At 41.0% G+C, this 17,574-nt stretch overlaps 1 protein-coding gene across 8 annotated transcripts in view; it reads right to left on the bottom strand.

Moving 5' to 3' along the window:
- The window catches only part of ank2b (ankyrin 2b, neuronal), an 876,340-nt gene that overhangs the window by 123,667 nt on the left and 735,099 nt on the right, over positions 1–17,574 (bottom strand). For 6 of the 8 annotated variants that reach the window (XM_078213593.1, XM_078213597.1, XM_078213634.1 and 3 more), the window contains exons 24-25: positions 11,109–11,156; positions 1,748–1,892 (exon numbers count right to left, since the gene is read on the bottom strand). In XM_078213593.1, coding sequence (XP_078069719.1) covers positions 1,748–1,892; positions 11,109–11,156 — 193 coding nt within the window. The remainder of the gene's footprint in view (positions 1–1,747; positions 1,893–11,108; positions 11,157–17,574) is intronic. The other 2 variants (XM_078213628.1, XM_078213640.1) reach the window with 1 other exon arrangement.

Below are 17,574 nucleotides of genomic sequence, written 5' to 3'. Positions count from 1 at the left end.
CCTTTGAGTTCTTGGTGTCTGATAAGCCTCCCTTTATTGCCTTATCCTACCCCATATGCTCCTTGACATCCAAAGAGTTCTAGATTTGTGAGGCCCATTTTTTTAATTTCTGAGAATGTATTTTTTTGACCCATCGTTTCCTGCTCCTTGAATGCTTCCCAACTCCTTTAATACTGCTTTACTTCAAGCTGCTGCTTCCAGTCATCTGGAGTAGCTGTTTCCACTGCATCTTAACTTAGTAAAATTGTTTTTTCTCCAATTTCAAACTTTTACTCTTGGTGCATTTCTGTCTTTTTCCATAACTATGTTAATGCTATTTGAATTATGATTAACACAAAAATGCTGTCCACTGATACCCCTTCCATCGACCCACCTTCATCCCGAAAACTAAATCAAGAACTGTTGCATATCTTGTTGGCCTGTTGTGTACGGACTAAAAAGGTTCTCCTGAATGCAACCTCTGTATCTTTAACCTGATTCTACTCCCATTAATAAGGGTAGTTCAAATCACCTACTACTACTGCTCTATTGCTATTATACGCCAGTAGGACTTGTATGCCACAATTTATGATAGTTAATTCTGCAGCAAGTCATGGCCTTCACTTGTATGTTGGTCAGTCCATGGTACAGAAGCCTAAAAATAGTTCATCAGTGCACTAGCCAGAATTAACATTAATCTTAGTTGAATTCACAGACATTTAGGAGCAGCTACTAATGTCAGAACATCTGAAAGCCTAACCAAATTCCCAATACTGTAATTTTCAATATATATTCAAAAGATCTGCAACTTTAAATATACGAAGTGAGGTTAAACTATTCACAACCTTGGTATTATATTTGTCTCTGAGATAAGTTTCGGGTCACGTGTTTCTTTGGGACTTTTTACTATATTAAAGGCACTAATATAAATGCACATTATCGTTGTTGTGGATTCATCAGGGGTGAAAACTGGCTGATTTTTCCTTTCCCTCCCTCAAGAGTACTGGGATCAATTGCAGCAACCAGGACTACTAGCCCAGATGAGACAGACCAACAGCCTGCGTATCAAACCCTGAAGCTTCTTGTCTGTGTGGTTGAGTACCCCACTATCCAGCGCACTTTCCAATTTAGCCATTGGGGAAGGAAGCACAGTAAATTTCTGTAAATTAATAAGCAGCATCCCTCTCTTTACAATGATGAGGTGATAAATAATCAAAAATTAAATGTGAGCTATGCTGGGGTTTCATTTATTTTAAATAACATTTAAGTAAAATGCAGAGGCAAGGATTATAATTAGATAAGGAAATGAGATTAATGAGATTAAGGAACTGATGATAAATTTGATATTATGGCTTATTACTCACAATTAGAGATAATAACACAAAAATAGAATCAATGGATGACATATTAATAAACCTTCCAGATATCACAAATGAAAATCAGCAGTTGGCATGAAAACAAATGAAATGCATATTTTAAAACCCATTATTGCTCCGAGATTAGTAAAACCTCCTGAGATGCAGTTTAGGCCTGTTTGGGCAGCCTGGTACTCCTGAAACTTTGCTTGGAATCCTTCAAAGCTTATGAAAGATTAGAACGTTTCACCCACACACAACTATCAAGAATTATTAGCTTCCTGGAAGGTAAAGCACAGTGCACTCTACAAATAATTGAGACAGAAATTTCTCTTAGCCAATGAGAATACTACGTTTTAAACATCAGTCATAGCAGCTTGGAGATCAAGCTTGCAAAAACTGAACACGTTTACCTGTCTGAGCGCCCTCCAAGGTGTCCTATTCCTCTATACATCATATTGTCCAGGTATCGACTGCTTGGTAGAGAGTCGTCCCCAAGTTCTTTCAAGTCCTCTGGTCTAAGATACTCTCCTCCATCACCTGTCATTGTATCATCTCCTTGGGAGCAAGAGATAGTTGATCAGTCAGGAGAGGCACAAGATTCCAGAATAAACGCAAACAAGCCGGTAACTAATCATGCACAGTCAAGCAGCATTAGAGTACAAATTGCTTGTAATTTATAGTTGAAAGAAAATGCATTAAAAAACCCAACGGCTACAATAGATTACAACACAATAGTGCACTGCAATTGTAAAAACTTGGTGGAACTTCCTTTATCATCAAATTGTAGACTGAAATCAACAGTAACCTGTTTATGCAAGGAGCACTGGTTCTGGATCTGATCAAATGAACGTTGGAGCCATTTTCTGTCAAGAGCAGACAACACCTTGCAGAGGGAGTAGAAACTTGGTAACAGCAAGGACACTGGGCATTCCCCGGACTCGTTTTGATTGTCTGCATTTACCAGATTTATTTACCCGAATTGACCTGAGCTTTTATTTAGTTTTTTGCCCCTTCCAGGAGATTCCATGGCTCTGGGTGACAAGGGAATGTGTGCATTGCACAGAGCATCACAACTGTATGTATCGGAGAGGTTAGATGGACCAGTGACTCTTCTCCTATTTGTCCTTTCAATTTCCACATGTTAATTAGCAAGTGACACTCACGCCAAAAAAGTACTGAGCAGTGACCATCTCCAAAAGAGAGAGGCTACCAACCACCTATTGACAGTCAATGATGTTGTCACTGTCCAATCTCACACCAATAACACTCTTGAGGGGTTTAGAAGGTGAAGGGGTGGGTTGGGCGTGGAAGGGCGTGTGTTGGGGGGATGGTATTACCATTGTGCTGACATGGCAGTTCAGAGGTTGGGAGTTTTGCAATGCAAGGCTCATCTCCCGAGTCCCCCAAGCTTTTCCACCATCCCCAAGTTACAATTCCAGACAAAACTCTCTACTTGCCTGGGTGTATGGAATTCCAACAACATTTGAGACACTTGATAAAGCAGCCCATTTGATGAGCACCCCAAGCAATTTAAACCTTCGCTCCCTCCACCATGCATCATGATTGCAGTATGTACTATCTACACAATACACCACAGCAACTCACCAAAGGTCCTCAAATAGCAAGGGCGATTTTCCCATCCTGCTGCACTAAAGAATTAGTGCAGCAGGCCGGGAGATTCAAACAACACCCGATGCGCGGGATCAGCACTAGGCATCGCACCCTGATAGCCTCTCCCAGCGCCAGCATTCCAGCGGTGTCAACTCTGTACTGGAAATCGGTGCAGAGCTTCATTACCTATGCAGGATGTCATTTCTCTACAATTTGAATAGAATTAGTGGGCCTGGGACTGAAATCTCCAGACCCACCAGGAGCATTTCACTCCAGTGGGGTTTACAGGAGCTCCCCACTTTTGGGGAGCTAACAGCCCGACTGTGCTGGAATGAAGGGGGCGGCAATCTGGGCCCTCCAGAGGGTCAGGCGCAGGGCTGGCCAGCAAATCGGGCGGCCAGCAGTTCAGGGCCACTGCACATGGGCCGATCTCGGAGCTGACAGATTGGCACATGCACAGTGGCCTGCTCAGCGCTATGCTGCCAGCCTCCCAGTTGAATTTCAGCATGATTCATGCTGAGGCACACTGCAGTGCACAGAGTGTGGGAGATTTCTTTTTGAGACTGCCACTGAAAAAAAGTGTGATGTACTCCAGTTTTCACACGAATTCAACACTGAATTTTTTGGGGAGAATCCCAGCCAGCATCTTTCAAATTCATGACCTCTACCAGCTTAAAGGACAGGACAACAGGTGCACAGGAATAGCATAATCTCCAGTTTCCACACAGCTTGACCTGGAATCATATCACTGTTCCTTCATCGTCACTTGGTCAAAATCCTAGCAATTTCTAGCGTTTAAAGTATTATCTTTGGCCAGATTAGCTAATTTAGCATAGACTGGGAATTGAATCTAGCACTTTCTGGCCAAGACAGTTCTGCTAAACAGTTGTACCATTGCCAACTTATATTTGCCAATTATAAGAAAGAATTAAATATCAATACATAATTACTACTCATTTATTAAGTAAAAACCTGATTAACGCTTTCTATATCTGGTGCAGTATATTTTAATAAATGTGACAAAGTACATTTGAGGTTAAAAATAATCTCCCCATGATTTTGTTTGGTGAAAGGGAGAAACCTCCCTCAAAGGACAAATGAGGCTCAGGGACAAAAGTGATTATTATATAGTTACAGCTTTATTACTCATATTTATTTATGTGCAAGTGATATTATTACCTGTGAAATAAAGCTGTTTAAGTTACTCAATACAGTGATAAAAATTGTTTGATTATAGCAATATGCATGTACTACATTTGTTCATTAGACAACATTGTATTACCCTGTCAGAACTATTTCAGCAGATTTTTATCTTGTGGATTTATTCAAGCCAGAAAACACGTCAACTTGTTTCCAAGGGGAAAAGAACTGCTCCTGTCGCTACTCGTTATGCAGCTGTAAACACATTCATTTTGCACATGTAATCACACCAATTATTCCTCGTCAAGAAGAGAAACTGTTCTGAAATATATTGTTTGGATTTGATTTTTCAAAACTATTTCCATAATTTTATATACAAGTAAATTGAACTGAAGAACACAACAGTGGAGTGCACTGAAAATAAATAGGTAATACACTTTTGACAAAATCCAGGATACACGGAAGAGGAAATGTCCACCATTATTTCAGCTGTAATGCTAACATTAGCAGAGAATCAGCACCTCACCTTTTAAGTAGGTACTTTACATCCTTCCAGGCTCAACATTCTGTTCAACAATTTCAGATTGTAATCGCAGACACTATTTTCTTCCCATTTCTTGGCTGCTATTGGATTTACGCTCTTGTTTTTCTCTCTTTTTGCTTTCAGATGGCAGCTGCACATTTCGCCATTCACGCTGCCTCTTGTTTTTCTTTACCTGTCCCATTATCGCGACATTTGGCCTTTCACCATCAAGCACTGTCATTTAATCTTCCTGTTTGCTGCCCATCACAGACCTTGCTTTTTGGTCTTCCCACCCCACCCACCCCCACCACTTGCTTAAAACTTATTACATTTTAAACTTTTCCCAATTCTGATGAAAGATCAAGCTGAAACTTTGGACAAGATTTTCCCATGGGTATCTTGACCAAATAGGGGCTCCAAGCCTGCACTTGCTGGAAGCCAGACCAGCAGAACTATTTTCCAGGATCTGGCCTTGAAATTGGTCACATTTGCTGCCTCTTAAGGATTGTGGGTGAGCTCCTAATGTTGCCAGCCCAATCACAGGAACAACAGCTCTCCGGCCTCAGTAGCTTAATGAGGATGCCGCTTCCAAGGAGCTGCCAGTGGTACCACAGTGTGTTCTCTAATTCTCACCACTACTGGGGGGCGGGGGGGGGGGGGGGGGGGGGGTGTAGGATCCCACACAACAAGTTGGTAAACAAAATAACAGCACATGGGATTGGGGGTAATATACTGCTACGTACTGAGAATTGATTAACAGACAGAAAACAAAGAGTAGGAATAAACAGGTCATTCTCAGGACGGCAGACTGTTACTAGTAGGGTACCACGAGGATCAGTGGTTGGGTTGCAGCTGTTCACAACCTATATAAATGATTTAGATGTGAAGACAAATATATTTCCAAATGTGATGATGTAAAATTAGGTGGGAATGTGAGCTGTGAGGAGGAGACAAGGGGGCTTCAGGAGGATTTGGACAGGCTAAGTGAATGGACAAGAACATGACAGATGGAATATAATCTGAATAAGTATGAAGTTATCCACTTTGGTAGAAAAAATAGAAAGGCAAATTATTTATTAAATGGTGGAAGGCTGGGAAGTGTTGATGTCCAAAGGGATCTGGATGACCTTGTTCACGAGTCACTAAGAGCTAGCATGCAGGTGCAGCATTGTATGGAGCCTTGCTGTGACTGTGCCTGAAGTATTGTGCACAGTTTTGGTCTCCTTATCTAAGGAAGGATGTATTTGCCATAGATGGAGTGCCATGGAAATTCACCAGACTAATTCCCAGGATGGTGGGATTGTCTTAAGAGGAGAAATTGAGGAAAGTAGATCTGTATTCTCAAGCGTTTTGAAAAATGAGAGGTGCATGAGAGGGCATTTAAGATAGAGGTAAGAATTTCTTCACCCAGAGGGTGGTAAATCACAGGACTTCTCTACTCCAGAGGGTTGTGGAAGCTTATTTATTGAATATCTTCAAGACAGAAACTGATAGATTTCTGGGTACAATAGCATCAAGGAATATGGGGGTAGTGGGAAACTGGCATAAGAGTTGATGACCAGACATGATCTCTCTGAATGGCTCAAAAGGCCAAATGGCCTATTTTCCATGTTTAGCTACCTGCTGGATGTAAATTATAGCCAGTGTTCTTTGACTTGTACTCTGTACATTCAGTAGATTCAAAGAGTGCACTGATTTTATTTAAAAAGCAATTTTTGCTTTTGGCAAGATTGATTAATTACCACTCCTATATTTCAATACTATCTGGCAGACTTCAGACAGGGATTGGAATATTTTTGTTACCATTTTAACACTGACAAATTTAAAGGGAACCAACATTATATATGTATATAATTATATATTAACATGCTATATACATGCAACCTGCCTTCGGAGATACAACAGTGTAAATATTGACCACAGGAAGTGTTGATAGAACAGCATGTTCTCACAACAAATCCCTAATATTTATAAAATTAATTAAAAGCAAGAATGCAGGATATAAAATGGAGACATGCAACATACTTCACTTTCACTAGGCGATGGCCTAGTGGTATTATCGCTAGACTATCAATAATGATGTCTTGAGAAGTGTACATATAATAGGGAAGGACGTACTTGTGGTGAACCATAGATGGTTACCACTATGGGTACTGAACCATAGATGGTTAGCACTATGGGTACTTGTACATATGTTACTGTTGTCACTGTTGGGGTTAGGGTTGGGATGTTCTACCTGTTGGTATTGTTCTGTGGTACACTCCGGTTGGCTCCGCCTACCTGTAGGAGTATAAAGGTCACTGCACTGCCTGGTGACCCTTTAGTCTGGGATTGTATTGTTATATAGTATGCTCCATTCTTGTTACTAATAAAAGCCTTTATTTCCCGGGTACGATCCAGCCTCCCGAGTGATTTAATCGCGCATCAATACTGAAAGTCTTAAAGCGCATCAAGGTAGATGAATCCCCGGGACCTGATGAAGTGTATCCCAGGATACTGTGGGAGGCTCGGGAGGAAATTGCGGGTCCCCTACCAAAGATATTTGAATCCTCGATAGTCACAGGTGAGGTGCCTGAAGAATGGAGTGTGACAAATGTTGTGCCTTTGTTTAAGAAGGGCTGCAGGAAGAGCCTGGGAACTACAGGCCGATGAGCATCATATCTGTAGTGGGTAAGTTCTTAGAAGGTATTTTGAGAGACAGGATCTACAAGCATTTAGAGATGCAAGGACTGATTAGGGACAGTCAGCATGGCTTTGAGAGTGGAAAATCATGTCTCACAAATTTGATTGAGTTTTTTGAAGGGGTAACCAAGAAGGTAGATGAGGGCAGTGCAGTTGATGTTGTCTACATGGACTTAAGCAAGGCCTTTGACAAGGTACCACATGGTAGGTTGTTGCATAAGGTTAAATCTCACGGGATCCAGAGTGAGGTAGCCAAATGAATACAAAACTGGCTTGATGACAGAAGCCAGAGGGTGCTTGTAGAGGGTTGCTTTTCAAACTGGAGGCCTGTGACCAGTGATGTGCCTTAGGGATCAGTGCTGGGTCCACTGTTATTTGTCATTTATATTAATGATTTGGATGAGGATATAGGTTAGTAAATTTGCAGATGACACCAAGATTGGTGGCATCATGGACAGTGAAGGTTATCTAGGATTGCAACGGGATCTTGATCAATTGGGCCAGTGGGCTGACGAATGGCAGATGGAGTTTAATTTAGATAAGTGCGAAGTGATGCATTTTGGTAGATCAAACCAGGGCAGGACTTACTCAGCTAGTTAATGATAGGGCATTGGGGAGAGTTATAGAACAAAGAGATCTAGGAGTACAGGTTCATAGCTCCTTGAAAGTAGTCACAGGTGGACAGAGTGGTGAAGAAGGTATTCGGCATGCTTGGTTTCAATGGTCAGAACATTGAATACAGGAGTTGGAATGTCTTAATGAAGTTGTACAAGACATTGGTAAGGCCACACTTGGAATACTGTGTACAGTTCTGGTCACCCTATTGTAGAAAGGATATTATTAAACTAGAAAGAGTGCAGAAAAGATTTACTAGGATGCTACCGGGACTTGATGGTTTGCGTTATAAGGAGAGGCTGGATAGACTGGGACTTTTTTCTCTGGAGTGTAGGAGGCTTAGGGGTGATCTTATAGAGGTCTATAAAATAATGAGGGGCATAGATCAGCTAGATAGTCAATATCTTTTCCCAAAGGTAGGGAGTCTAAAACTAGAGGGCATAGGTTTAAAGTGAGAGGGGAGAGATACAAAAGGGTCCAGAGGGGCAATTCTTTCACAGAGGGTGGTGAGTGTCTGGAACAAGCTGTCAAAGGTAGTAGTAGAGGCAGGTACAATCTTGTCTTTTAAAAAGTGTTTAGACAGTTACATGGGTAAGATGTCCATAGAGGGATATGAGCCTAATGCAGGCAATTAGGACGAGTTAAGGGATTAAAAATGGGCAGCATGGACAAGTTGGGCTGAAGGGCCTGTTTCCATGCTGTAAACCTCTATGACTGTTAATCAAGAAACTCAGCTAATATTCTGGGGACCCAGGTTTGAATCCTGTCACGGCAGATGGTGAAATTTGAATTTAACAAAACATATCTGGAATTAACAATCCACTGATGATCATGAAACCATTGTCGATTGTCGGAAAAACACATCTGGTTCACTAATGTTCTTTATGGAAATAAATCTGCTGTCCTTACCTAGTCTCGCCTGCATGTGACTCCAGGGCCACAGCAATGTAGTTTACTCTCAATTGCCTTCTGAAATGGCCTAGCAAACTATTTGGTTGTTCAAGAAGGCAGCTCACCACTACCTTCTCAAGGGCAACTAGGGACAGGCAATAAATGCTGGCCAACCAGCGATGTCCATCTCCCATGAATGAATAAAAAGAACCCACAACTGACTTCTGCTCACTGACACCTTGTGGAGGCAAAGCTGAGATTGGTACTTCACTTTATGGAGACATTGTATTAACATTAACATTGTAAAAACCACAAGAGGTTTCCCCTTTTCCCGCAGTGGTGAATGACCCAAACATCATTCAACATCCCTCTCCACCAGCAATCTGGGTAAATTCAAAATTGCATGTGCAGATCTGCCTTATATCCCATTACATTATAGTTGCTTACACCATGTCGTCATCACAGAAAACGCTTTATTTTCAACTCAAATGTTTGGCTGCATTTTGTTCAACAGGTGATGAAAAGTTGTTTTACCCCAATATATATATAGTCATAAATACCTATCAAGTTGTGTAAATTAGGATGAAGGTTTTTGATGCAAGATGAAACTTCTTTGTGGTTTGGGAAGCTGTGGATTCACTGGGAAATGGGGCCTCCAGATTACTCTTATTTGGTGGGTTGATCAATAATGAGTATAAGAAAGAGCTGAATGGGATTCTTTGCCCTCTCTCTGCAGCAGATGGACAATTGGGAGATGGACTTGCAGTAAAGGGCCCAATATCCCTCGATGTTAACCCAACTCTATTCCCAAGCCATGCATTTACTTGTTCTGATAAGTAAATGCTCATATATGTGCTTTGCTGAGGGACTGGATTTTAGGGAACACCATGGTCCCTGAACTGCATCCCCCTGCAGTACCCTCCCCGTGGGAGCCACCTGTCCACAATCCCAAAGGTTGTCCCACAGCAATTTAACACTGGGAGCAGCATTAATTGTTTAACTCAAGGTCCCATCTTAGAGAGCTACCAGCCATCTGACTGTAGTTTGGGCAGTGCAGGTAGAAGCGGTGGCCTCTCCTGAAGCTACAGGCAGCCTCGCCATACTGGGGAATTCAACTAAGTCCAGCAGTTGGGAATCTCGATGAGGTGGGTGGAGGACTGGGTTCAAGAGACCAAAGGGGAGGGTTAAAAGTATAGAGAAGGGAGTGTCTCTAATGGGCCATGAGGGTCCACGAAGACAGACCCCCTCTTGCCTGACTGTAGTTCCTCAATGAACTGCAGCAATTGGCGGATGCACAGAAGTTTGTTTTAGCAAGGTGGAGGAAGAGGATGTTGGGGAAATTATTAGATTTGTCATTCCTTCATTAAGTTGCAGGATGTCAACTCAGAAGGGTTGAAGGATAGCCAGAACTAAAATGTACAGCAGAGTGTCGATTGAGCTCTTCTCTGCCAGGGTGGGATGGAGGTTTCTACATTTGTGCTGGGTGGGGTAGCATATCTTAAGTTGACCATATTCATTCTCCTCAGTTGGAGATCATGAGGGTTGGTGTAAGTACTTCTTGGCAAGTTTCCATGAAAATCGAATGATCAAGATTTTACCTTCCGGGCATGGAGGTTCTCCACGTTATCTCGTGTGGAGATGGACAATACTGAGTACTGAGTCAAGACGTACCTGTGAGGCAGCTATGCATGGCAGCCAAATAGTCCTAATGAGGCTGGTATGCATTAAATTTTACAGACCAGGTCAGGGAGGCGAGATTCCGTAGGGCTTCACATGGAATATTCTTAGAATCTATGAAGGTTGATTTTGGCTTTCAGTGGTGGCAGGGAAAGTATAGTGGTGGATCTGCAGACCATTATGCATCTCACCCAATTATCCTTTCCATTGGAAGAGAAAATTGCAATGTGTGCACAACAATGCTGATTTGATATCAGCCATTTGCGGCGCTGCTTTTATTTAAAATCAACTCTTACATGTGCCATTAGTGAAATTCGGTTCATAATCTAAAATCATTACCTGCGGCACCGGTTAAAGTATTCTATCACTATCCACTTGCATTTAAGAACATTACATGAAATCTGCATCACTGCGCTGGTCATTAGTTTGCAATGATCGAATACAAATGTCTCAGTCAATCATTATAAAGCACACCATAATCTAATGAAATAGAGAGTAAACTGAAGTAGATTGCATTGAGAGCAGAGTAAAGCACAGCATTACTACCGTAACTAAAGCCCAAACCATCAATTGACTCTAGATCTAAGAAAGCTTTGAAAGAAACAAATCAAGCAAATAAAAATGCAACATACTGTACAGGTGAATTAATTTCTGAGAAGATTGTGAGTAAAAGTTTTCTCCTAGAATTGTTAGGTAAAAGGAAAAAAATGAGAAGGTTTAATCATGCAGAATCGAACAAAATCAAATTTTGTAATACAAGCAATGTACTGTAATAAAAACAAATACACAATGGGTTCAATTTAAGTCTCTAATCAAACTGGTGAAATTGCACACCAATGCATTAGTCTGAATATTTGCAACAATAGCAGCAACAAGAACCTGAATGTATGTGACAATGTTCACATACTAAAAATATTTCCAAGGAGCTTAAAAATGGCCAATGGCAAATGATTTTGCCTTAGTATCCACTGGGTAAAGTTGGTTCTGAATGACACCAGACTAATATAAATGACTTACCAGAAATTGAACACAGGTAAGAAGTAGAATTACTAATCCCCTACTGATATTTAAGGCTATAATGATGAAAAAGTAGCACCGATTATCACCGTGGTGTTACTTCAAGCATCTTCAGATTTCAAGACAGTCACAAATTATATGCTTTAATAAGGGTACTTTGTTTTTTTTCTAGATACTTGAGCTAAAAGAGGTCAAATGGACTTTCTCATCTGCAAGTGTCATGAGAACATGTCTCTGAATTCCTCTGAATATAATTCAAATTCTTTGATGACAATGAAGAGGATTGAACCTGTGATTTTTGTTGTATTCAACTTGGATTTCACTGCAAGGACAGATTTTACATCACCCCCCAGCCCATCCCAAGCATACTGTTTTTTTCTTTCCTGTTACCATAGGTGAAATGTTGAAATTAGGTGCTTAACGATGATTTTGAAAACTACCTGCTATTACCAAAACAAAATGATTTGCAAATCCTAATACCAGAGCATACCTGTGCTTGAACAGTTGCGCAGTATTTTGGATTATTTATGTAGTGCTGATGTGATTTATTTTGGACAGAACATTGAGGTTCTACTTTGTGGTCTGGGATACTGTTAATTTCACCATCCTTAAGTTGAGATACACAATTCTTTGCCCTATTCGCTCTGATGCCTTATTTCACTCATTGTGACAGCCTCAGCTTGCAATTTCAGCAACTTGCTATGCAAAAATTCCAAAAACCTGAATGAACATTGGCAAGTCTCACTAACACCACATAGTGCTAGATACCCTGCAACAGAAAATTATGGCTCAGTATAATAATGCTGCTCAGCTACTTTATCAACCAAAAACACTATCTAATTAGGACACTGAAGCCACATGGTTAAATCATAACACATCCGGAGAGAATTTAGATTTACAAACATTCAATGATTGCACAAACTTCCACTTTATTTTCTCTGGCTAGAAATTGGTTAAATAGTAATTAACAATGCCAGCTTTGACAAAGATATTATTGATAAAAGGCTGCCTATTGAACATGTAAGTTTACATAGTCTTTATTATGGTTATATTTTCCCATTTCAGGACTATTGTCAGCTGACAAAGTGCAAAGCTGCAGCTCTGTTGTAAAGAACTGGAAAAAGCGGGGTGAGTAATGAATCATTTTCTGAAGTAAATAGATTAATGCCATAATCAGTGCAGACAGGAATGGCACACAAGTGGATTAAACGTTTGGATATGCATTTGTGCCAATTTGAAAACATTTCCAAACACAATAGTGACAATTAAGACTTCCAAATCAGATTGACCAGATTCTTTAATTAAGCACAGAGCTTGAAACCTGGTTAGATGGGGTTTTGAAGCGACAAAACTGACTGATTGGAAAAACAAATGGACTGAATGTAGATTTTTTTAAAAATTAGGATATTCATATATCTTCCTTTTTCCCAAAAACAAATTCTTCAAGTGAGATAAATTGAGATTACCTGTTGTCTGAAATTATTCAAATCGTCATCTGAACAATAACGTAATGGTTAATTCCAAAGAGTATTGTGATAAAAACTGGAAATTTTATAATGAGATTTCAAACACTGAAACAAAATTCAATTTGTACAAATCAACAGTATATTAGGTAGTTTTTCAGGACAAACTGAAAACTTTCCTAATAGGAAGAAACTCATTCAAAAATAATAAATTCAATTGAGTTAGAATATCACAGCCAAAATCCATACTATTCTGATTGCGAGGTAGCAGGGATTGCGGACACTATCACCTGAAGTACACCTGAGGTGGGAATGGAGGCAGGTGGATGCCGAAGTTCGCAGCTTAGAAGATCAGCTTCCATTTGCTGCAACATCAGTCTAGTTCTCTACATGAATGTTAGGCATCTCTCCAATCTATCTCCATAACTGAAACATCTTATCCTGGAGCCATTTTTGTGCACCTCTTCTGCACTCTCTCCAATGCGTTCACATCCTTCCTATAGAACTTTGCACAATATTCCAGTTGAGGTCCAACTAGTGTCGTCTATAAATTCAGCATCGCTCCCTTGCTTTTGTACTCTCTGCCCTATTAATAAAGATGTGGAGATGCCGGCGTTGGACTGGGGTAAACACAGTAAGTAGCCTCACAACACCAGGTTAAAGTCCAACAGGTTTATTTGTAGCAAATGCCACTAGCTTTCGGAACTGGCTGCTCCTTCCATCCCACCCACCTGACGAAGGAACAGCCAGTTCCAAAAGCTAGTGGCATTTGCTACAAATAAACCTGTTGGACTTTAACCTGGTATTGTGAGACTTCTTACTATTATAATAAAGCCCAGAATACTACATGCTTTATTAACCGCTCCTTCCACCTGTCCTGCCATCTTCAGTAATCCATGCACATATATATTCAAGTCCCTCTGCTCCTGTACTTCTTTTAGAATTTTGTCTCTTAACTTATATTTTCTCCCCATGTTCTTCCTATCAAAATGCAAGACTTGCACTGAATTTCATCCGCTACCTATCTGTCCACTCCACAACTTGTCTAGGTCCTTTTGAAGTTCTGCACACTGCTCCTCAAAGTTTATAATACTTCCAAGTTTTTTTATCATCTGAAAAACTTGAAATTGTCCCCTGTACACCAAGATCTAGATCATTCATAGATATCAAGAAAACCAAGGGTCCCAACACTAATACTACAATATTGGAGAGAACACTACAAACCTTCCTCTGGCCAGAAAAATATCCACTGACCATTACTCCCTGCCTTCTATTATTCAGCCAATTTGTATCCACGTTGCTACTGTCCCTTTTATTCCATGAGCTGTGACATTTCTCCCAAGTTGTACACTGTATCGAATGCCTTCTGAAAGTCAAATTACACCACATCAACAGCATTACCCTCATCAACCTTTTCTGTTACTTTCTCAAAAATCTCCAGCAAGTTAGTTAAACATGATGACCCTTTTGAAATCCATGTTGGCTCTTCCGAATCAACCCACACTTTTTCATGTGATTACTAATTATATTCCAAATAATTATTTCTAGAAGCTTGCCTACTACTGATATTAAACTGATTGGTCTGTAATTGCTGGCACCATCCTTATAACCTTTTTTGAAGAAGAGTCAACATTTGGCAAGCTTATGGGCTGCATATTCGGGGCCCCTGCCCAATGTCAGGAATTGAAGGGATGGGAGGCCAAAAATACCAGCACTGGCCAGTGTGTGTCAGTCTCGGGACGCTTTTCCCATCAGTGGTCATTTTAGTGGTAGCATGTTTCAGGACACAAAAAGGCCACTCATCCCCACGAAGTAATGAGCTTTGTTAAAGGTAAGATTAGGAGGCTGCCTTGATTTCCAGGCAGCCTACAGTTTTCTAATATGATAGGAAGCTGATTAACAGCCTGGTCAAATGCACTAAAGAAGAACAGGCACCAATAGAACTGATCTTTAACCAGTCTGAATTAATTTTTCATCCTTCTACTGTTCCTGGCAGGCATCAAGGCCTTCCCTGCCTGCCTGGGAGTACAGCCAAAAAACCCCTGCAGAAGGATTCTATTGTGTGAATTTTCAGTGAATGGTTTTCCCTTATTTTGTTTAGTTGAAACAGGCGCAATATGTGTACATAGTCTTTCTATCTGCAAAGAACTGGGCCGTGTATTAATATATATATAGCTTCCAGTATACACAAATGCACCACACTGGCCCATAATTCTTAGCACACTGTATAGTATTCAACAAATGGTGTTCAACCTTAAAATCACATCTAATGTTGGACACTTTTTGTTTTGAGGTTTGCAAGCACAGACTGGTTTTGTACAGTCTGCACCTTGCCTGTTGCAAACAGCAGAAGGGACATGCTGTTTAATATAGTCTGCCAGTCTTTGAATGTACGGCCTACATACCTAGCATCACACTAGCATTGAAATCCATACAGCTTATTATTCATTTGTGTGATTGGCAGGATGTCCTTTTGACTTGAGGGCAGCATCTTTGCAGTGGCCAATACCACCCATGTTGCTACACTAAATAATCCATTCACTGGTTCATTCTTCAGGGCAATGCCTTGACCAATCAAAGTCAAGCTGCCTGTCAACTGCCTGCTTGGCAATTAACTGTCAGTCACCATCAACTGATGCATTATCCATAGCAATACCTCTATCAATCACAGTCCACTTGCCAACCAATCAGCACTGTCTTCTCATATAGTATAAACATGTTTCTCTTACATTGGTACTCTTTTGAATTTTGCTGATGAGTGCATGATGAAAAGAGTTGACAGATGCCTCCCTTTTTAGCAATAATCTATTTTTTGGTATTTTCAGCGAGCTTGATATTACCAACAGTTAAAATAACGAGGCAGAATTTTACCTTCACTACTTTGGTAGTAATCTGTTAGAGCAGATTGCCTACACTTTATCAAAGTTGACTGATTGTCAACCACTTAAATCACTGCAATAAAAATCAGCTGGATTTTATAATGGTTGTGCAATTGTTCTGCTAAATTACCACCCACATGGTGAAGATGAACAGCTACCCTGCTTCTCTTCTCTCTCCATTAATAATAAAGCATAAATCTAACATTTCATTGTTTTCCTCTATCCTGCATACCAGAAAACACCAACTATCAAGATCAAATCCTGCTGTGAAACTGCAGCATACACAGAACAATTCCCTACCAGGTGTGTGAAGGTAACAGAGGTTCTTTATTGATTTTCTTTGACACCACAAAATACTTTTATGATTGCATGGAAATAACAAGCTTTTGATGGAATACAGAGGTCCATTTCAGGACTGAACAAAACATTCAGAAACATGAATACCATGAGCACTAACTTTTTTTCATCTTATGATTGGATGGTAATTTTCAAAAAAATGTGGAAGGTAGACATGTTAGAAAAAATCCTCATTTTATATTTCCATGTTTATATCCCTCCAATCTGGCCCCTATCACAAATGATATCCCATGTGACAGTGGGAAAGGTAAATGATCCCTCCTCATCCTGACACGAGCCTTTGACATGGTTGACCATTTCATCCTCATCCAATGCCTCTCCACTGCTGTAGTCTAGCTGGATGGGATGGCACTCACCAGTTACCATTGTTATCTATCCAGTTGCAGCCAGAAAATCACCCCTAATGTCTTTGCTTCCCAGATTGCTGCTCCTACTGGCTTGCGAGAATCTTCCTTGGCTCCTTCCTAGTTCTCATCCAAAAGCTGCCTCTTGGTAACATCATCAGAAAACACCGGTGGGAATTCTGTAGAGGTGGAAGAAGTCCATAGCCCAGGATGAAAGCAGGACCCAGGCCACATTTTGCCAGTGACGTCCAGCTAAATAGCTTCACCAGGGCTATCTTCTTATTAAGGAAGACAGCCAGCCCCCAAAATCTGCCGGCCCAATCAGAGGGCAGCAGCCTAAGCAGCACCATGGCAAGTGGCAGCCATTTCTGGGGCTTCATCTGGGAGATGAAAGTACATCAATGGCTGGGCACCTTGAAGACAGGTCTGGGGATGCTAGGAACAGACAGGCAGGCCCCTGTGAGGTGAGCAGGGGGATGGCGGGGGGGGGGGGGGGGAGGAGATGTGGTTACCTCAGTGGCTACCATTGCTGCCAAGGAGCCCTCCGTGGGACAAAGCACCCAAAAAGGTGGGAGCCCCCTTCCCTCAATTTGGCAGTTTCTCCATGCAACAGCAAGCCCTCAACCATTGGTAAAACGTTAACCTTGGTGACATAACTGACTTTGAGATGAGCTGCCAACCATAGACCCAATCCATCACTAAGTCTATCTATTTCAACCTCCATACCATTACCTGGCACCACCTTTATCTCAACTCATCTATGCTTTCATCCATGCTTTTGTTACCTCTAAACTTAGTATTCCAATGCAATCATGACTGGCCTCTCACATTCTGCCCTCTATAAACTTGAAGTAATCCAAAATTCTGCTGCCCGTTTCATGACTCACACCAAGTCATGTACACTCATCACCCCTGTGCCCTTTGGCATATATTGGCTCCCGGTAAGGTAATCCTTCGATTTTAACATTCCCATCGTTGTTTTAAATCCCTCTGGGGCCTTGTCCCTCCTATCAATATAATGGGTTTCACCCCATAACC

This window comes from Mustelus asterias, chromosome 1, assembly GCF_964213995.1.
Source record: "Mustelus asterias chromosome 1, sMusAst1.hap1.1, whole genome shotgun sequence".
NCBI lineage: Eukaryota > Metazoa > Chordata > Chondrichthyes > Carcharhiniformes > Triakidae > Mustelus > Mustelus asterias.
Note: the sequence above shows the minus strand (reverse complement) of the source record. Positions and strands in the feature narration are given on the sequence as shown.